The sequence below is a fragment of the Paramisgurnus dabryanus genome, chromosome 11, assembly GCF_030506205.2.
Source record: "Paramisgurnus dabryanus chromosome 11, PD_genome_1.1, whole genome shotgun sequence".
In the NCBI taxonomy this organism is placed as follows: Eukaryota; Metazoa; Chordata; class Actinopteri; order Cypriniformes; family Cobitidae; genus Paramisgurnus; species Paramisgurnus dabryanus.
Genome location: NC_133347.1, coordinates 35,618,708 through 35,641,395, shown reverse-complemented (window position 1 = coordinate 35,641,395; position 22,688 = coordinate 35,618,708). Strand labels below are relative to the sequence as shown.

At 36.6% G+C, this 22,688-nt stretch overlaps 1 protein-coding gene and 1 long non-coding RNA gene across 2 annotated transcripts; one reads left to right on the top strand and one right to left on the bottom strand.

Annotated features, from left to right (window-relative positions):
• Positions 1–4,318: 4,318 nt before the first annotated feature.
• On the top strand, positions 4,319–5,911 carry LOC135745083 (major intrinsically disordered NOTCH2-binding receptor 1-like). Its single transcript, XM_065263478.2, has 3 exons — positions 4,319–4,465; positions 5,240–5,476; positions 5,660–5,911. The coding sequence occupies exons 1-3, from the start codon at positions 4,319–4,321 to the stop codon at positions 5,849–5,851; spliced, it is 576 nt and encodes a 191-aa protein (XP_065119550.2). The 3' UTR covers positions 5,852–5,911.
• Positions 5,912–8,228: 2,317 nt separating this feature from the next.
• Positions 8,229–22,463, bottom strand: LOC135745244 (uncharacterized). Its single transcript, XR_010531129.2, has 2 exons — positions 22,341–22,463; positions 8,229–10,913 (listed from the first exon to the last, which is right to left on the bottom strand). It is a non-coding gene; the product is annotated as an uncharacterized lncRNA (long non-coding RNA).
• Positions 22,464–22,688: the final 225 nt, after the last annotated feature.

The following is a 22,688-nucleotide window of genomic DNA, read 5'->3' as shown; positions in this document are numbered from 1 at the left end:
TTGGCTACGATCATATTAGGATCACATGTTCCCACAACCCAGCTAACAGAAAAAAGTTCTAAGAACATTCCCTGAAAGTTCCCAACGTTCCCAAAAAACGTTGTGTCAACATAAAAAGTGTCCAGTTTTCTTGATGGTCTAAGAACATTTCTGGGTTGTCTGATCGTTAGAGGAATGTTACATTTTACCATTTTTAAACGTTATGACACTGTCATGTTTTAATGTTCACACAATGTTTAAAACAACTGTTTTTTATATTGACTTGTTTTTGTTGTTATGTAAATGATAGAGAAACATTGCATTTTATTATTTTAAAGAAACATTATTTCGGAATGTTTAGTAAAAATATTGCTGTAGAAAACACAATTCACTTATTGGGTTTATATGTTGAGGTTTTGTTTCATTTTAAGTCACCATTATTGTGACTCTTGACATTTTTTCCTGAATGATATTTATAATTTGTTGATACCAAGTATGCATTGCAGCATGAAGTTTTTCATTTAATTGTCAACATGGTTGAGATTCATACTCTGACACTTGATGTTTGAGCATCCCACATCCTTGATGTTTAAGTGGATCTATTGACTTGCATTAAATGACAGAGCACTGGGGTTTTTGCTGTGCTGCTTTATTTTTCTACTGACAAAAAAAGTCACTAACATGTCGGATAGCCTGATGGTCAGTAAAGAAACTTGATATTGAAAGTATGCTACCATGTTCTTTCTTTATTATAGTTCGTTAAACTCCGATCTTTTATTTAAATAGCCTACCTTACCATTTACGGTGTTGGTTATTATTGTGCTGCTAATTTCTGATCAGGAAGTAATTTGTTTGTTAAAAAAATTATAGGCTACATTATTATAAGTATTGCGCTTAACAGTGTTTTATTTTACTAGTGCATTATTTCAGAGCATAAGCTGTGCCCGCATAAGTTTATTTTGAACTTGTCGCGAGTCCATATTGCACCAAAATGCAAAATTTTACTCCCTTGGCTTGAAGTTGGTTCTCAACATATTAAAATGCAATTAGAAAGATAGACAGACAGACAGACAGACACACACACACACACACACAGGAGATTCCTGCCTCACGTGTGCGTTGTTCTCGTAGCACGCATGAGGCAAGCTGTCACGAAGAGAAAACACAAAAGAGAGATCCCAGTGCAGATGATACAATTTATTTAGAAAGAAGAGAAGACTCAGGAGATATAATCCACAGCACGTCCGGGCACAACGCCACACTCAGGCAGACGCAGGAGAGAGTAATAAGAGAACACACTGGAGACTGGGCGAGAACCACACACGTCCGGGCACAGGGCCACACTCGGCAGACGGAGGGAGATGAATGAGACAACCCAATGTAGGATGGACAAAAATCCACAACTCGCCTGGGCACAACGCTACACTCGGCAGGCGAAGGGATTGATCCTGTGGCAGGCAGAGAGAGAGAGAGCGTTAGATAGAGGTGCTGAGTGCTGGACAGATAGAAGCTGGACAGCTCCCGAGGCGAAAGTCCACACTGCTGGACAGCGGCAAAGCCGCGGCGTGAATCCTCTGCACGGAGATTAAGAGATAAGCAGTCTTTAATGCGGTGATGGAAACAGAGGATCACAGAAGGTATTAGCGGCGATAATCCAAAGCTTTCGGGTAGCAGAGAGCACAGAGAACAGGGAATAAACTCTTAACAGACTATGACAAATCACACGACAAGACTAGAATCTAGACAAGCTAGAAGCGGGCGAGAACATTAAATTACGAACTTGCAATGAGACACAAAACACGCAGGGATTAAGTAGCAAACTGATTGGCCATCAAAATGAGGAGCAGCTGTGAAGTGACGCAGGTGAAGGAAATCACACTGATGACACTCATGTGAGAGACGCGCACGTGCGAAGCCGTCAAAACAAAAACACAAAACAAGGAAACAAAAGACATAGCGGCCGGTAAGACCGAAATCATGACACAAGCTGCTTCCGGCTTGCACAGTTCTGTAGTTTATTAAAAGTTTATCAATTTTGAACATGTCACATGTCCATACTGCACCAAAATGTTCAGCCCCTCCTTCCAAAGCTTCGAATATTCAATTTGATTTCTACTAGAGCTTCGAAGCTTAAAAAATGCTATTCGGACCAGTCCTGCATCAAAGGCATGTGTCTTTCCACTGCGCCATCACTCACCCCATTGAGTTACAGTAACTCTTCCCCCAGGTTGTCCAGGTCAAGACTGGAGGCTAAAAGTTTCAATACATAAAAGACATGACATAGATTACAAAATACACTATACATACCAGAAAAACAAACAAAAAGTCATTATACTTAACATCATGCAAACATACAATTGTATAAGACACCTAATTAAAAGCAATTGTACTGTTCAGTAAGAGTTTACTTTAAAAGGTTTTTAAAAGTATTAATAGATAGAAGTGATACTAAATTTAAAGTGTTTTGGAGTTCATTCCAGACTCATATAATGAGAAATCTTTTTTTACCCAGGGCTGTTCTTGTTGGTGAAATAATTAATAGTATGTTCTTTGACGACCTTGTCCTGTAAACACTATTGTGGTAAATGAACAAATTTGAAATATAGATTGGTAATTTAGCCATTACTGCTCTAGCAGTAAAAATCAATAAATGGAATTGATTTATTTTATTTATTTTGTCAGACAGCTAAACATCTTATAAAATGTTTCAAATCAGCTGTACAGATGCTGAAAGAGTTTTTTGTCTTATTTTTTTTTGTTTTTTCAAATATACTTGAAATATTTGCACTTTAACTTTAAATTTGCACTGATGTTGATGTTACAAGTGTTGCAGTTCTTAATTTTTTCTATAAAGATATTTTATATATTCTATTATACAGTACAACAGTTCTTTCTGGTTCTCGAATCTGATTGGCCAAGAGCCGTGCGATATTGTCCTGATAACGTAACAGTAACTGCTTCACCGTTTGTATCATTCCGCCACCTACTGGTCATTTTAGTATTCGTGAATTGAGGTTCTTTAAACAGGCTCATCTCTGACTGGAAAAACTGCATGGACACACGGACCCCCACAGACACGCTGTTTTTAGCATTGGGCCTCTGGCCTAATCACAGTCGTGACGATATAAACAAATATCACACTCCTACTCAAGCGATATTGCATAAAAATACGTATTCTATCTCAATTAATCACTTGTTTAAAACCAACTTTTATCAGAGGACAAAAATCTGCCTTTAAATTTGACAGGAATAAAGATTCGTCATTTATCATGATAATTATCGATATCGACTGATATGGGGGGAGGGGGGATTCTCAGTATTTGTTTTGGTCATATTGCCCAGCATTATTTATATACTATTGCTTTCCATCTAATCTTAACGTGTTACGAGCACTTGCTTTATTACTGGACGTTTTTTCTTGTCTGTACTACATAAAACAGAATAATTAAGTGTTTTAAATTTCAACTATTTTTTTTATAAGTGAGAGAGATGTTTCTGCGTGCTGCTTATAAATATCAGTGGTGATGTCTTTAAATAGTCACGTCACGTGAAAATAAATGATCCCAATGTAAGGGCCAGTATCGTAACCTGCAGTTATCACATGGCTGGGAAGAGCTTAGCCAATCAGATTCAGGAACCAGAAAGAACTGTTGTATTATTGGTTGTAATAGAAACTATAATGGTCTCTGTAGGTAGGAGCCAAAATATGTAATAATATGTGTTTTTCACTTTGACCATTGTGTGGCGCTGTGACAATGACATTTAGCATAAGGGTTGCCTTCCTACTGTAATAGTCAGGTGGTATGATCTGGAAGGGCAAAAGGTTTTTGACCACAACAGCTAGAAATGATGGACTATGTACTTTTCCCTCACTATTTATTCTTGATACCAAATTGGATATTATATGTGTTGGTGTTATGTGGAGCAATTAAATTCACGAATGATGATGCAACAGAAGAATGGACTTGTCGGTATTTTTTCATGAGATGTATAGTGAGAGGTAAACAATGTACCATTAAAACAATTATCCCGGGATCGAATAACCCAGGAGCTTGAAGTAATAGATTTAGCTCCTACAGTCTGTGTGGGTCTCTATTGGTATGTGTTGGGTTCTGTTGGTGGGACCTTTAAATCCTACTGTAATGTCATGAAACATACTACATAAAGGCATTTTGTAATGGTTTTAATGGAAACCAATATAATTTCTGTGATGGTATCTATCTTTATTTCATCAGAGTAGTCAGTAGGTGTGTCACTTACAGGTTCAGATAGAGTTACAGTGAGATTCATGAATAAATAAACCTTCACACTGAGATCAAGCTCACACAGGAGTTAAAAGATGGACATAACAGTCCTGCCGAACAACAATCATCCAGAGAAATTCCTTCATTTGGACGTGGGAATACTACCAGCTACACATGGAATGTTCCAGATCAGTACTGCGCTGTCTCACCACAGGCAATGGCACAACCAGATGTATTCACAGGTAAACACTCTTTCTTTGTGTATCTGTCTAGGATCTTACCTTCAGATCAATCTGCACTCAAACTAATAATTATATTGCAACAATGCAAACGTCCTAAGCATGTACATAGTTATTTACTGAAAGTTGTACATTTTGCTTTTTAAACAGTTATTATACATTCATCTTTATTACAGTGTCAGATTAGCAGACAGACCGCAGCATATTTAGTATTAATGACAAACGTGCTCATTCTGAAATCTAAATAAATAAATAATCATACTTTGTACCGTATGTGCATGCAATAATTTGCTGGTTTTGTAATTATGTTATCTAAACTTAAGTTACCTAAACTTATTTAGAGAAATAACGCTGACCGTCACAGTGTAGCTGAATGTCCAAAAAAACTTTATTTATACCCGTGTCATTAACAGAATGCAGCAGACACACTCACCTAAACGGGGTTTTATAAATCCATTATCCTCCCCGATTTAAACATAAACATTGCAAATAACACCAGAATTAACAAATTAATTTATGTACACATATCCTAAAAATTAATCTTGTGTGACTGATACACTGTAAAGCGGGTGAATTTAGAACATGATTTTGAATCAATGAAGTCAATGACGCCCCCTGCCGGTTGGGAATACCAAGATGGCCGCTCGAACTCTGCGCTGGCTTCACCTCACGCTGTTACGTTAAGCGTTCTATGCGCAATCCAGTCATTTATATAGATCAGTGGATACAACCCTGTCCATCTGTCCACATCTCAGATCTGTCTGTCTGTGTCTTTAGAGACGAGAGAGGAGTCATGAAGGTAAACCATCAGCAGATGGCAGTGGTGTGTTTACAGATAGAGATCTGGAAAAACACATCACTCCACAAACTCTAAAGCCAAAGATCAAGCAGAATCCTCTGTATGCTCACATCAGCATCATTGACACAGAGGAGAAGAACAAGTCAAAACCATCCTGGACCATTCAGGACTATGACAGACACACAGCACATGGACATCTGGCAGATTATATGAAGGTATGAGGAAACATTGATACTGCTGAAAACACACATGACAAATGTACACCACACATGTCATGTGACCCATGTGTTTGTTCACCTATGACATATTAACAACCACTGCAATATCTCATTTCTCTTCTTACAGCAGATTAAACTGTAGTGATCTCTTTAAGATTAATCAGTTTTTCTGTGTTTCAGGAAGACCCAAGAAAGTTGAGTTTCTGGCTGGAAGATCTCTACACCCCCGGCTACGATTCACTGCTCAAGAAGAAAGAAGCTGAACTGAGAAGAAGGAAGATTTGTAAAATATTAGCGTTCATCATTCTGTCGGTTTGTGCTGTTGTCATCATTATTACTGTGCCAATTGTGTTAAGACGATCTAAAAACTGATGACTGAGTCATGACAATCCAGAAAACAATCTCACACTTCAGATGATTAACACTGTTCAAACAAACAACACATCATGTGAATGTTAGAGGATGACAATATGACATTGTTTATATACAACTCAATTAATATGTGATTGTGGTTAAAAGACTTATTTGTAATATGCTGAATAAATTACAATGATTTTGTATTTCAAGATGAATTACTTGAGAAGTCCTTCATAATGTTGAAGTAAATGCATTATCGACATGAATAAAGGGCTACATACAAAAATCTCTCGCTAATTCAGTTAATTCTGGAGATTTTTTTCAGTGATGTTTGGTTGGTGTTATTACTTTTTTATTTGCAAAATGTAACTGGTTTTTTAACACAGTTACATTAATGTAACCAGTGATTTAAATATTTTCTAAACATCTTAATGTTAAATTCCTGAGGGATATTTCATAAAACTCGCTATTAAAGTTACAAACTTGACTTGAATTAACCTAACAAATGAGGCAAGGCTAAAGCGGTTTCAAAAAAGGTAAAAGAAGTTTACGCAATACAACTAATATGATTGAGATTTCCCAGTCAAGATAATTGCACGTACACGCATTTCTTGAGCAGCCCTAGAGGTCGAGCGTGGATCAAATCGATCAAAGTTAAAGGGATAGTCCATTGTTTTGTCATATTAAACTATGTTATTACCTTAACTAAAAAGAGTTGACACATACCTCTATCATCTTAGTGCGTGCACTGAAGCGCTGTGGCGGGCCGCAACACCTTGGTAGCACTTAGCTTAGCCCAGTGCATTCAATGGTACCAAACAGAGGTGAAGTTAGAAATTACCAAACACATCACGTTTTCCCTATTTAAAACGAGTAGTTATACGATCAAAATATGGTGGCACAAAATAAAACGTGGCGCTTTTTAAAGCGGGTTTTAAAACTATATTGCTCACAGAGAATATCAGACAGCCAGGGGCAAGAGGAAGTAGCATTAGCTGGTCTGGTGGACAGAGGGCAAAGAATGTCTAAACATGATGTTAGTGTAGAGCATAAGGTAGCTATGTTTACATGGACACCTTGTGCCTTCATCGGAATTAAATAATTCTGATTGATAAATCCTATCATAGCGTTTACATGAATAATGTGATCGGGTTGATGTGTCTGTTTATATGGCTTTAAATCAGTCCTTTGACAGGCGCACATTGCACAAATATAGTTTTCGCTGTTTCAGATATGTTGTGCGTCTATTTCTGGTCATAATTAACTCATTCCCCGCCGTTGACAAGTTATTTTGTCAATTAAGAGAAAACATTTCAATGAAAAAAAAGTGTTCCTGATGAGTTTTTATGGTAATCTGTAATACCGCAATTATCCACTAGATAATTACCCAATTTATAAAAAAACTGAAGCAAAAAATTACTTTGATAATCAAAAAATGAAATTGTTTTAGCTTTTTGCTCATAAATTTGTATTTTTGAAGAAACATACCCATATTTAAGAGTTTACAAACAGAGTAAAAATAAAGAAAGGATGAAAGTTTTTTCCCCCGTTTTGATTGTTTGTTTTATATTTTTTATGTTTATATATTTTTAGAAGAAAATTTTCCTGGAAGGCATTTTTGGTGAAAATCACAAAAAATGCTGGCAGGGAATGAGTTAATAAAAGACGAGCCAACAAAGCTTTGTGCCTCGATGATTATCAAGCAGCAGCAAAAACATTCATTCACCAAAAAACATGTTTTATTTCACAAAAACCGAGAGCTCCGCGACACCGTGTCCAAACACACGTGTTTGTAGATCAGAGTTTTAATCATGGACTGATCAGACAATGCTGTCTCATATCAATTTACAGTGACTTTTGGAAGGACAATAGGAACATTTTAAGATTGACAAGACACTTCATGTGACTTTCTTCTACAAAACAAACTCGAGTTCTTTGCATCAGACGTCATTACGCCAATTCTACGTCATAGTACATGTGCATATGTGCCACACTCCATTCCAATAGAAAAGCAGATTCAGTTATAAACCCAGTTTCTAAGTGTTTACATGTCCTTTTGAGTGAATTACAAAAGCTATAAACCACCACTCTCAAGCCAATTAGATTTTTTATTGGCTTGTTTCTTTCTATTCCAATTGAGGTGTTTATATAGACAATTGTAATCGTATTACATTTTCAATCTGAATAAACATGCTCCATGTAAACGCAGCTAATAGCAGCATCAGCATCTAAAGACGGAAAGTGAGATGGAAGAGAGGATGCCACTGCAGTAACTCATATAAATTGTTAAAGCTAGCTGAAGGGGTTCATTTTGTGATAAAACAGATGGAGGAATATCATTCTGGTAATTACACAGCAACTAGCAAACAAGTAATTAATTGGACAGGAAATATTGATTTGAAAGATTTTATTAACTCATTTATAATAAACTGTGTAAACATGAGGAGACAGCAGAAACATATAAGAGAAGTACAAGTCATGCAAAGAACAGAAGCTTACTTTTATTTTAACTAAGTACCAGACATTGACTTCATTTAATCAGACTCTTAATTCATGACATAGCCTATAGATTTGTAAAATTATAAAAAAATTTACTAGGTAGACGCGTCTAATTCAAATAGTCTTTTTATGTAAAATTAACTGACTAAAACTTAACATCATAATTCATTATAAACACATTCCCTACCCCCCCCCCCACCAAATACAATTGCAATGTTTCATGCGATTTAACAATGAAAGGAATAGTTCACTCAAAATGAAATTCATTCATATTTTACCAACAATCACTCGAACATAATGAAGCTCCATTTCAAACAAACAAAATCAATAAATGTCTTATAGACAGGTGTGTGAATAATATTCTTATTTAGTAAACTCAAAACATTTTCACGAAATATCTCTACAATGCATTTCTTACACCTATCCTTTCACTCAACCAAGTTATTTAGTCACTAAAGAGGTTACGCTTGAAATTAATATACATGTTGTAAGAGTTTAATAAACTATAAGATTTGCATAATATTAAACAAATACTCTGCTCTACTTCAGCAAAAAAGGAAATCATATACTTGTGGGATCAACGGCAAAAGTATAGAAAGAATATATAAAAATGGTGTAATGGTTGTAAAATGCAGCCTGAAGTACTTCAGAATTTTGAACATGAGGATAAGATTGGTGACTACTTTCAGCAACATGATTTTGTATGATTCATTGAACCCATCGATGAGGTGAAACTCTTTCTACATTGAGGGCAGTGATACGGTTCCTCTCCAGTATGAACTCTCTTGTGTGTCTTAAAGTGATGTAAATCTCATGTTTATGGGTTTTCTCTTGTATGAACTCTCTGGTGCTTTGTCAAGGCTCTGGATGTCGAAAAGGCTTTCACACACACGGAGCACACATGAGTTTTCTCATCAGTATGTGTTATCTGGTGTTTTCTCAAATAATCCAGCAGTGCAAAACTCTTTCCACAAACAGAACACGCGAAAGGTTTCTCTCCTGTATGAATTCTCAAATGGTTTTCCAGTATGAATTTTCGGAAAAAACCCTTTCCACACTGAGGACAGGTGTAAGGTCTGTCATTGACGTGAATTTGTATATGACTTCTAAGATGTGCTCTCTTTGTAAAACTCTTTTCACATTGAGGACAGGTGTAAGGCTTTTCTCTAGTGTGTACTGTTATGTGACTCTTAAGAAGTCCTTTTATTGTAAAACTCTTTCCACATTGAGGACAGGTGTAAGGCTTTTCTCCAGTGTGAATACGTTCATGGATCTTAAGTGTCCCTTGCCGTGTAAAACTCTTCCCACACTGAAGACAGGTGTATGGTTTCTCTCCTGTGTGAGTTATCAAATGTCTCTTATAGCTATTTGCATGCGTAAAACCCTTTTCGCAATGAGGGCATTTGTATGGCTTCTCTCCTGTGTGAGTTATCAAATGTCTCTTATAGCTACTTGCACGCGTAAAACCCTTTTCGCAATGAGGGCATTTGTATGGCATCTCTCCAGTGTGAGTTATCAAATGTTTCTTAAAGTTATCCATGGTTGTAAAGTCCTTTTCGCAATGAGGGCATTTGTATGGCATCTCTCCAGTGTGAGTTATCAAATGTTTCTTAAAGTTATCCATGGTTGTAAAGTCCTTTTCGCAATGAGGGCATTTGTATGGCATCTCTCCAGTGTGAGTTATCAAATGTCTCCTATAGCTATTTGCACGCGTAAAACCCTTTTCGCAATGAGGGCATTTGTATGGCATCTCTCCAGTGTGAGTTATCAAATGTTTCTTAAAGTTATCCATGGTTGTAAAGTCCTTTTCGCAATGAGGGCATTTGTATGGCATCTCTCCAGTGTGAGTTTCCAAATGTTTCTTAAAGTTATCCATGGTTGTAAAGTCCTTTTTGCAATGAAGGCATTTGTATGGCATCTCTCCTGTGTGAGTTATCAAATGTCTCTTATAGCTACTTGCACGTGTAAAACTCTTTTTGCAATCATGGCATTTGTACAACATCTTTACAGGGTGAGTTCTCAAATGTATATAATAGTTTTTTGCATGTATAAAACTCTTTTTACAATGAGGGCATTTGTACGACGTCTCTTCAGAGTGAATTCTTAAATGTTTCTCAAAGTTATCGCTGTATGTAAATCCCTTTTTACAAGTAGGGCAATTGTACGGCATCTCTATAGGGTGAGTTCTCAAATGTATATAAAAATTATTTGCATGTGTGAAACTCTTTTCGCAATGATGGCATTTGTACAGCGTCTCTTCAGGGTGAGTTCTCAAATGTATTTTTAACCCATTTGCACGTGTAAAACTCTTTTCACAATGATGGCATTTGAACCGCGTCTCTCCAATGTGAGTTTTCAAATGTTTCTTAAAGCCTTTAACGTATTTAAAACTTTTTCCACAATCCTTGCACGTGTGACGTGTCTCTTCATTGTTAATGCTTGTGTCATCACTATGTTGTCCTTTTTGTGAACTCTTTTCATGTTGATTGGAGTCAGATTTTTCTTCAGTGATGACATCATGAGGTTCCTGTTGCCTCTCCTCCACCTCCTGAGGTTTCTCTTTTACTTCCATCGTTATCTAAAATAAACATTTAAAAATAAACATTACATTTGTCAAAAATGTATTTAACACAATCAATCAAATCCAATTCAGTTTTTATAAAACATACAGCATTTTTACAGTTATGCAATGTGGCAAACAAAGCAGATATTTCTAAAACATTTAAGAAATACAGAATACATTGTACAGTAAATACACTAAAATACAGAATAATGGTCTGTAACCTTACATCATTACATTTTTCCATTTCTTTAATAAAATTAATTTTAAAAATGTTTGTTCATTATTATTTTTAATTAAAAACTCAACTACAGTGAAATAGTATAAAGACATATCATGACTCGCTTATATGAAACTGGGTGTTTAATTAATAAACAAATTTAATGGATGATAAGGCTGCTGCGTTTTAACAAATAACTGAAAAACATAATTGTCCAAACAGAACAACAATGAGTAAAATGCCTTGCTTAAGGGAAGTGTACCCATTAAAGGAGCATTTTACCCGTAGAAACATTAATCTTTATTGAAAGTGGGTCATATTGGTAGACGAAATGAAACAAATATTTTTAGAATTTGATACCTATTTGACCGAGAAAAGGGGTGTTTGTAGTCTCACCCCCTAAACAAAGATATTGGACTTCCTGCTTTCAATGATGCAAAATGATGATTTTTACATCATTGAAAGAAGTAAGTGCAACACTGAAATCTGTATTTCTCCTGTCTCAGCGGCAACTGAGGAAATGATGCATGAGCATTCAAAAACATGACTAGGGTTCTAACTATACAAAGCTTAATGCAAATGGGTGAAGTGTCCCTTTAAGCCCACTTTCAATTTTTGCGATCCTGCATAATTTGTTATTTCATCGAAAAATAATCTTAAAAACTGTAAAGGTGTCGTTATTTTTTTAGAAAATGATATAATATTCTTTAATGATACAGACTAAGTTGGTGAACATTTCTGACTTTATTTTACTAATGCCCCGCACATCTTTCTCTCTCCAGCACGCTGCACCCTACTAACATTACCAACCCCGCGCCCCACAATTAACAGTCAATCACAATCTCCTGAGCACATATCACTAATTTATCTCTAATAAGCTAGTATAATGCATTATTTTCACAAAGATACATGCATGAAAGATCTGTGTGAGACCAGCGTGGCAGCGCACCTGCGTTCTCATATAAATACCAAAAAACAGGTGAATCAATGTCACTCATAATGCATGTCAATTTTGATTTGTAGTCCCGAATGCAGTCGCTCGACGCATCCTCAACAAGCATGTGTATGATGAAGAACACAGAAAAGGCAGATGACATCACAGTAGCACAAGTGTGATTCGAAAGCAGACTCCTTATGATTTCTCGAATGACTGTCGTGTTACTTTGATGTCATCAGCTGGTCGTTTTTTGCGGCACAGCATGAACTCAAACAAACCTAATGTCTGGGATACATGTTGGATAATGTCTAGACACCCCCCACATAAAAAAACCCGGAAATCGTTATTTATAGGGAAAATTCACATCCCTGATAAACGGTAACAACATTTTTATTCTATGAACTTTGTTACAAGTATATAGTCAAATTGCCCAGCACCACATATAATAAATGTTCTCCGTTTAGTTCTGTATTATATTAACAAAATAAGGTAGGATATTTAAAAGGAGGCTAACAAATCTCTTATGATGCGATGACGCTGATGCGGAGCATTGTCTAAATTACATGCAAGGAAAATCACACTATCTGAAAATCAGAGGAAATATATGGGAATACACACACACAGAGAAATGAAATTACTTAACCCTTGTTGGTTGTTCCCATTCACTACCCTTTCGGGTTGTTCGTGGACAAAAAAGGCCACTGAATTTAACGGCTGTAAAAACTTATCAGTTTACATCAGTTTACATAAATCTGTTAATCAACCTCAGTACTGATCAAACATACCAAATGTTTACAAAATGTCCATGATTTTAACTCTTTAATTGCCAAGTTCATAAGTGCTGTCACTGATTTTGGGGGAAAAAAACAAACTGTCTGATTTCAATATAAGTAGTGTTTGTGGACTGGATTTTTTTATACCCTTTTCACAGTCTTGGGCATGCCAGAGATTGGTAAAAACATTGGCTTTGGTGAATTTTTAGTTTTTGTGCAGCATTAGTTTTTATTCTTTTACACCCTTATTTACTGTTTTTGCCCCATTGACTTCCATTATAACAACATTTTTTGATTGCAAAGCCATGACACAATATAATCATGCATTTTTGATTGTAGGTGGTTTTTCGTTTTGCTAAGAGGTAAAATTTGTGATTTTTACTGTTGATCATCATGTGGCACCATTAACCCTTTAGTAGGCCTGTGCAAAAAACAGAGCTTAATTTCTGGCTTGTAAATTGAGTTATATGAAGTATAACAGCATATTAGAGAGAGAGAGAGAGAGAGAGAGAGTGCGCGTGCGTGTGTTTTAAAAAAATCTTCTCTGCATCAGATATATGAACATTTATTATGAACCAAAATGCAAAAACAACTTCAAATAAATTGAACAATGAAGAAAGAGTAGAGGATGGATGGAGAATTAAACAATCAAACTAACTTTTAGTGTGTGTGTGTGTGTGTGTGTGTGTGTGTGTGTGTTCAGTCTTTCCAGCAGGACTTGCAAAATATTTCTTGGTGCTCTCTGCAAGTGTGTCCACCACAACAGATGCAAGTGCTGACTGTTTTTTTTGTTTGGGTCAGCTATATAACATAGAATTGTATGACCCAGACCAAAAGTCCACCAGCAGCCTGGTTTACCTGAGTTTGGCAAAGGAATACATTATTTTGTGCAGCCATTACGCCTTTCATCCTTCAAATGCGGTCTTCTCTTGCTTGCCCTCGCTAGCTAGCATACTCTTTGTGGCGGGTTTCATGATGACGACACAGATTATATTCATTGAAAACTGCCACACTTTCTTTACATATAATACAAACTGCACGGTCCTTACACTGAACAAAAAAAATAATCATTGGTCCACTGTTGTTTTTAAACTCTGCACTCTCTTATCAACTTTTTTGTTTAAAGCTAGCTATTTTCACGCACGCACACACACACAGACACAATCCATATAACTCAATGTACAAGCCAGAAATTAAGCAATGTTTTTGGCACAGGCCTACTAAAGGGTTAATGGTGCCACATGGTGATCAACAGTAAAAATGACAAATTTTTTGACAAATCCAGTCCACAATCAGTTTTTATATTGAAAATCTGTAATTTTGTGTGTTTTTCCATCAAATCAGTGACAACACTTATGAACTTGGCAATTAAAGAGTTAAAATCATGGAATTTTTTTAAGCATTTGGTAGTTTTATTCATCTGATACATTTTTACAGCCATTTAATTTAGTGGCTTTTCTTGTCTACGAACAACCCGAAAGGGTAGTAAATTTGCCCACGGTATATTGTTAAGTTTTTGAAAAATTTCAAAGCATTTTCTCAAAATATGTGTAAATATAAGATTTGTCACCGAAAATCATTCCATTTGCTGAAACACAGAGAAAGTTGTGGCCAAATTGAGACACAAAAAAACAAAAATGGACAAAAATGGCCTCAACAACCCACAAGGGTTAAGGTGTGGGATTCTCCTCCATTGTCAGGAATTGACAGGCACAACATCATATTAATTGATGTATTGAAACTAATAAAAGTGATAATAATAATACCAAAATGTGTTTATATAGTAGCTAACTAGCTAGGTAGTAAAACAGATATCTATATGTAAACTAGCACTATTTCATTGAAAATTTATGAGGCTAGCTATCATGTAGCTAGCTCAAGCCGTGATGCTGTTTCTTCTACATTTTTTTTTTTTTGCCAGTTTTCTGTTATCATATAGAATTACTGTACCAACCAAAAGTTTAGACATGATTTTTTTTAATGATTTTGAAAGAAGTCTCTTATGCTCATCAAGACTGCATTTATTTGATCAAAAATCATTCAGAAAACATTAATATTAAGAATAATTTCTAAAGTGTTTTTTCTTCAAATAAATCCAGGCTTGCTGAGCATAAGTATCAGGCTTCTTCAAAATATGTAGTACCTTGCATGTATGTCTTTTTATGACCAAACAAAACGTTTATGTCTGTATATTATATAGTTTATATACATTTCCAAAAAAGTACTTATATTTACCCATGAAGTTTTCTAATTTGGATTATTTCCAAAATTTCTCAGATTAGTTCCTACAAAAATTTTTTCTGTAATTAACTGAAAATTTGCCAGAAACTTTGCAACCCTTTTTTTCTGTTGACAATCTTATTGTTTGAATTAGTTGCTAGTTATATGACTTAAGTTAATTAAGAGCAGGTTTGTGTAAGAAGTTCTTTGTAAAGTCAGTCAGTCATTTCTTGTTAACTAGTGCAGCAATCAAAATATTTAATACGATTAATCGCATGGGATTATCACACGCATCTCATCAGTAAAGCCGGTTCCTTGAATTGTAAATCGCCATCAGCTGCTTTCAGATGGAGCGGCATTTACTACACAGAGCCATAGTTCACTGACAAAAATTGAAATATCGCATTCATAATCGCAGGCTATTGTAAACAGCTTTAGTGTGCAGATGGCTATTGTGGGAAATATGCACTTAACCTGACCATTTTTGCACATCCCGTGTGCAGAATTGATGCGCCTAAATCATGGCTACGTGGTAGGGGTCTTCAACTACTCTTCTTCGAGGGCCAGATTTTAAAATTGTAAATATGACGAGGGCCAAACTTTTACCCATATTTTTTTACTTTTACCATATATATGTGTGTGTGTGTGTGTTGTTGTTTTTGTTACTTTTGTTATGGTATATTTAAAAATAAAAATAAAACATTAAAAAGCATGCATTTTCAAAACAAATGCACACTTCTTGTATCCAGTGTGTTGCCTTTTAATGACTGAAAACTCATATTTTCTTTATTAATATTTAAATTGCAGTTTAACATGTAAGAGCCAAATGTTAATAGTAAAAGTGTAAAAGATCAACACTCTTAAACATATTTTGTTTATAACGGTTTAACTTTCATTAATTGTTACATGTCAAGTATTCTCCTTAGGCTTGTTGCGATAGTCGGTGAAACAGTGATTACCAGTGCTTCAGCCTCTCACCGGTTAGATCACCTGCCCACCGCGACACCATCTTTTTGATATTTTCTTGTAATTAAATCATTTAGTTTCGTTAGAGAGAGCAAACACTTACAACTGAATGTGTCTGCTGCCTGAATTCAGCGGAGCTGAACGCGCGTCATCACAGAGCAGCGGCTGCGGGTGTCAGATTTCATTTATTCCTGTCAGACTGCGGCGAGCTGACGATGGCAGAAGCCGCGTGCTTACTCGGTTTTGTTATAATATACATATATGATGTTTAATATAGGCGAGATCGTTTTGTTGTTGTGTTTTTCATTAAGAATAATAATAAACCCATCATTCAAGCAGCACTTTATGGAGGAATAGCCGGTTGCTCTGCTTGGGACTGACGGGTTTCTGTCAGAAGTACCTGCGCACATTGACTCACATAAACCAGCTGTTGCACTCGCATTTGCACGCAAATTCATATGCGATTTAACGCAGCGTACGCAAGCACTGGATTTTACCAACAGTTGCATCCAATTCAAAAGTGAAAGTAATGCTGCGTTCCAGGCAACCTGTAACCCGTAACTCACGACTTCAAAACCACGACTCACGACTCTGAACTGGGAGTACATCGATCTAGTACGAGTTCACGGGTGGGAAGTCACGGGTTTGACTGCCGTTCCAGTGCACTTTCACCGGTAGAAGGTTGTAAAAACACGAGTTACAGGCTGCCTGGAACGCATAGGGTCGTGAGTCGTGGTTTTGAAGTCGTAACTCACGGGTTTAAAAACCTGCCTGGAACGCAGCATAAAATCTTCTGTGCATTTATAAGCCCCTCCCACCCGGTGAAACCGGTATCACTGGGTTTGTCACACGCCGATTAACCGGTGGGAAAATTCAGTCACCGCAACAACCCTACTTCTCCTAATGACTAAAACTGCACTACAGTTTTTTTTTTTTAATATTTTATAGATATATAGGCTAAACAGCCTTTCCGTTGTACATTACAGATATAACTGTCGGGAGTTCGCCCCCTACTGGCAGTTGTAATGAAATTGTAGTTTAATCGTAAATCTGTCATGGGATAGAACCTTTAATCTACGAATATATTTATAGTTAATAATTTACTTGTAATCAATCGTTTTTAAAGTATTCAAGTTTTACTGATAAAGTGAAACAAAAAATAATTAATAATTTTTACTTTGCACACAGTTTTGATTGGAACACACTGAAATACATCACTTCCGGTTGCCGCGTCACATGCGGTAAATATGCATAAGTTTATTTTCGAATTTCAAAGCTCGATTTGGATCAGATAATTAAGCACCCAGATGGTTGGCACCCCACGCAGCCCCTTTCTGACTCACTTTCCGTGTTTTCGGCCGCCATTTGTCATGTACAGTGAAAAGGTAAAAGTAACCACGCTGAATTTAAATCAGACTATAGTCGTTTCTTAATCCGAAGGCTGCAGCCTCCGTAGGTCGCATTTCCTGACTGCATACGTCATTAAGTCTTGTTTCAGAATTTTAACAATTGTAAAGTTGACTATTATTCTTAGTTAATCGTAAATTGTTGTAATATGCTTATGATTTGTGAATGTAATGCTCAGTTAACTTAAACTTGATGACGTATGCAGCCTGCATATGCGACCTCCGGAGGCTGAAGCCTTCCGATTGAGAAATGGCCAAAGGTGACCGGCGGGCCGGATAAAGATGATCGGCGGGCCACACTTGGCTCGCGGGCCGCCAGTTGACTAGCCCTGGTATATGGGTTTCCTGGGTGTGGAATTGATGCACTTGAATCATCCTCACATGGGAATCCTCGCACCGCAATGAAAAGATTATTACTGTTAAAACACAAAGAGAATAGAGGCATCCATCCAACTGCTTACTGAGACGTTATAAAATCTGGGGCCGGATTCACAAAAACATTCTTAAGACAAAAAATAAGAAAGTTCTTAAGATAAATAAAGATAAAAGAAGTGCGTAAGAATGTTCCTAAGTGCAATTCTCAAACATTTCTTAAGAAGTTCTAATTTTTTTTCTTAAGAATATATTAAATTTGTGTCTTAAGAATAAAATGACAAGCTTTTAAATGAATTATACCCTGCTAATGAGGTAACAATACATTTATCCATTAATCTTTTGACTACCTTGCGATCATTAATGCGATACAAACGAGTAATGCATTAAGACTACTACAGGATGTTATTCGCTGTTGTAACAGAGGCCAGCTAGTATTAAGCCGTGCGGTGCGTACATATAATTCCATAATGTTCCAATCGGTCCGTCATGTGGGTCGAGCGCTCTGGGAGTGCATGCTGCACTCTCTGTGCCCACGGCTTTCGGGTGAAGCGTGCCCGCGGTTTCGGAGCCCTCGACTCACATGACGGAGCGATTACCGATTCGCCTACCGCTTAGAGCGACTTTTAGACATTAAGTAATTTCACAATGAATGTAGGCTATTACGGAGGAAGTTAAATGTTTGCTAATATTATCACTAATACTTATTTGTGTTTTATGACATAGTAAGCAATAGGGATGCTTAACGATTAATCGCAATTAATTGATAGCAGAATAAAAGTTTTTGTTAACATCATATATGTGTGTGAACTGTGTATAATAATTATGTATATATAAATACGTAAACTAGTGATCGACCGATACATCGGCCTGCCGATACATCGGGCCGATTTTAGCAGGTTTTAGGTGTATCGGCATCGGCCGATTCGCGGATTGCGTTCGCCGATAGTTTTTCCCCGGCATTAATTACAGACAGGCATCCACAGGCAGCTCTGTGTTGCTGGAGAGGCTGCCTGGCTGCAGCCCGTGCATTGCCCGGCTGCAGCCCGTGCATTGCCCCTCCCCCCACTAGCAGAGCGGAGCGCTGCAAGCCTGCTCTGGTAAGTTTTAAACTTTAAAGCATCTTTTAACTGTTTGACTGAAATATTGCCATATACTTTGAAAGTGTTAACACGTTGCTCTATATGTGCGTGCAACCATAGCTAAGGAAGTTTGGTGGTCCAAATGGAAAACGCGAATGCCTATAAAACTGCTTGCCATTGTATTTAGGGAGCTTCAAATAGCTTTTAGGCTAACCGTATACATACGGCAGCTGTTACGAACACTGGTCATAGGATTAAATAATGCTGACGTTGTTCCGTGATTCGGTGGTATTTGTAGGAGTTTTATTCAGGGACCACCAGTCTGACGTTTGGACGCGACACGTGCTCATAATGCCGCAAGCAAACGCAGGTCATGTGATCAACCGAACAGCTGATCATAGCTGGAGAGGGTGGGTTTTTAATTCTCATCTCCATAAATATATGTAGTAGTAAAAGGCTAAAAATCAATATCCATTGCTGATAGTTTCTCGTCATTGTGGAGAGCGCAATTCATGGTTGCATATGTTTATGGTTGTTAACGCGGAGTTTCGCAGAATTTTCGTCAGTTCCGAGCAGTTCCCACATGACTTACGTGACCAGAGAAGTGTTATTTTGTAAGTTTTGTCAACATTTCTGTTCACTGGGAGCGCAAAGATACATGCACTCTCTCATCCATGTCTCTCTCACTGCACCTCTCCCACGTGTACGCGCTCTACTATCTGACTGAAGTCCGAACACAAATCCTCATGTATTTGTTCAGTTTTATGTGTTTCAAGCGAGCTGAGGCAAACTAACTATCCCTCGCATTTATTATAGAGCCCTAGGGTGTGTGAGGTACAGAAGTGGGGCAATGCACATGTTATTCAGAATTCTTTTTAAGTTGTTTTTTCTGATCAGTATTGCTGTTTACATTTTCCTTGTCTTCTTATGAAAGACTTTTTATCTACAAGAGATTAAGTTAAGTGCCTTAAAACTTAGCCCTAAGCATTAAATAGGTTGTAAATAGTTGGTTACTTTCATGGATAAAGTAAAGTGTTCTCCTTGTTATGCTGCTTGGTTGCTGCTACTGTGTGCAATGGTGTAGTTATTTTATTTATGTATTTTATGCAGCACTGAATTTTCTTACTTGTTCTACCTCACCTGTTTTTACTATTTGTTAAATATAGTTCATAAATAAATGTTCCTTTTTTAAATTAAGAGTTGTAACATTTGGTTTTATCATTGTGTCATTTTTATGATGTAAACTGAATGAGCAAAAGCAGTATCGGCTCCAAATATCGGCTAAAGAAAATCGGCAGCCTGTATTGGTCATCGGCTAAGGCAGATGGGAAAAAAATCGGTATCGGCATCAGCCAAAAAAAAATCCATATCGGTCGATCCCTAATTCAAACATGCATGTATAATTATAAGAAAAAAATATATTTATATATAAGGTATTTATATTTATGTATAATATAAATTATAAATAAATATACAAATGTATATACACATGTAAACATTTCTTAAATACATCCATGTGTGTGCATTTATTTATAAGTTATTAATTATATATTAAGTTATTATATACAGTTCACACATATATATGATGTAAACAAAAACTTTTATTCTGTTATCGATTAATCGCGATTAATCGTTAAGCATCCCTACAACTTCATTATATGAGTGTGGAATTCCTCTTTAAACGAATCTATGTGAAGTAAACTGATTTAATTGCCATTTCAGACTACAAAATACAACATGTCACATTTAAAACAATCACATTAACTTATAAAACATCTTACATTTTGAGATTTAAGACTACTGTAAGGTTATCCTAACTTTAAGATGTTATTTAAGACTGTTTTTTTTTTTTAAGTTTTTTCTTAAGAACATACTTAAGGATAAAAATAAGAACTTTCTTAAGAAGCTTTTTTGAGAATACAAAATATTCTTAACTTTTTTCTTAAGCTTGAATTTAAGATAAAAATGGCAGTTAAGAAGATTTTTCTTCTTAAGAATGTTTTGTGAATCCGGCCCCAGATCTTTAAAACAGCCTACAGTTATCTTGTGTGTGTGAATGTCCGCTTCAACAGTGGATAAACCCAAACTCCCTTTCAGCGACGAAAAACATACACAGGTTTAGAATCAGGGCCACCAGTTTGTGGCGGAACATTTGTGACGAGCACATAAGCATTATATATGCTTAAATGCAACTTCAATGAGGCTCAGCGGAGCGCATCGACTGACGCCACGTGCATGTTTGTACAGAAACTGTCATGTGAGACAGAGGTAGTAATAAACGCGATGTGCAAACATCTATTTGTGGTGGCCAATTTTAATTTTTTGGTGGACTGAGAAATAAATTACTGTATGGGGATGTATATTACAACAATGCTCTCAATTGTATGATGTCACGGCAGCAGGCAGTGCAAATATAACGACACACCTATAATCCCTCCAACTGCAAAGTGTTACTAAACACGATGGAAAAGCTAACCACGTCAAAGTGAGGTGAGCTGATCCAAACCAAACCGTGGGGTACTATGCAGTGGAAAAGCGGCACTACTGTTTTTAAAGGGTAACTAAACCCCTGGTCAGAGCGTGACTGCAAAAAAAATGCAAGAAAAGTGGGAAGATCCCAACGGAGATAGAGGGGACGAACTAAAGCTGGTACCAAGTGTATGGTGAGATCGTAACAAGGGCGTGGTGAGCTTGAATCTGCTTATGTCACGAGTAATTTTTTGGACCCAACATCCAATAGGAAAATTCAACTGCAGTAGCCACCGTTCAACCTGAAGAGGGCAGCACTCAGACGTTTTTACACCATATATTGTAGTATTGAAACACTTTATACCAAATTTCAAAAAATGTACTAAAATTAATGAACAGCACTAATAAAGCATCATTCTTACAGATCATTAACTAAAAAAAAGTTGGTTTAGGGTTTAGTTACTCTTTAATGCAATTTGGATATGGGCGATACGATTTTCCAAACAGCAGGGGGAGCTGTCTCGAAAAATGAGGGGTCTGAGAATGCGGGTCTCTGGGTGGGGTCATAATGTAATACTTGTAGGAGACAACAAGTTTTCGGACGCAGTCGTAGTATAAGATAATACACTTAGGAACGTAATTTTGTAATAGATTTTGTCTTAAATGAGGTCCTAACTGAAATTACCATGGTTACAAAACAGTTAAGATAATACGCCCCCTGATGTGAAACGAGAGAAATGTAAATGATAAAGCAGAAGATGAGAATAATCTTTGTTGTACACATCATTGTTTTAAACTAAGGGCTGAATTAATTTCCTCCTTTTCTCTATAACATCAACAGTAAATATATTCATGTTTGTGTTGAGCTTAATATCTGATCTGAGCAGACAGTAAGCAGTGTTTCAGTCAGGATCAATCAATAAAATACACACGCGAGTGCATCATGTGAAACTGCATTGAAACATGTTTAAATGATGATAAAGAGTGAAAGTATAGTTACCGATGCGTGTGTGTGGATTTATTTTCCTGTTCTGCTCGCTGTTGTCCGTCTAGAAATGATGCTGTTTCAGTTTTAAAGAGCGCACATGCACCCTGGAGCAACACAGCGTCACTCTTCTTCTTCTTCTAATATTTAATGGCGGTTGAAAAACGTAAATGGTGCATTCACGCCACCTATTGAATTGGAGGGGGAAGCGCAGGCAATATGAAAGAAAAGCAAATTCTGTTGATCATTATTGTTGGATTAAATCAAAATACAAATCTATGCTGTTTTGGGCGATTAACAAATAATGTCTAAGTAAATAAATCGTTAATTCCCTTATATGTTGAGATATAACTGAATATAATT

Bases quoted from the DNA above. Each gene is read 5' to 3' on its own strand.
- LOC135745083 (XM_065263478.2), top strand. From the start codon at position 4,319: ATGGACATAACAGTCCTGCCGAACAACAATCATCCAGAGAAATTCCTT. The intron at 4,466-5,239 runs GTAAACACTCTT...CTGTGTCTTTAG, and splicing joins ACAACCAGATGTATTCACAG to AGACGAGAGAGGAGTCATGA. The intron at 5,477-5,659 runs GTATGAGGAAAC...TCTGTGTTTCAG, and splicing joins ATCTGGCAGATTATATGAAG to GAAGACCCAAGAAAGTTGAG.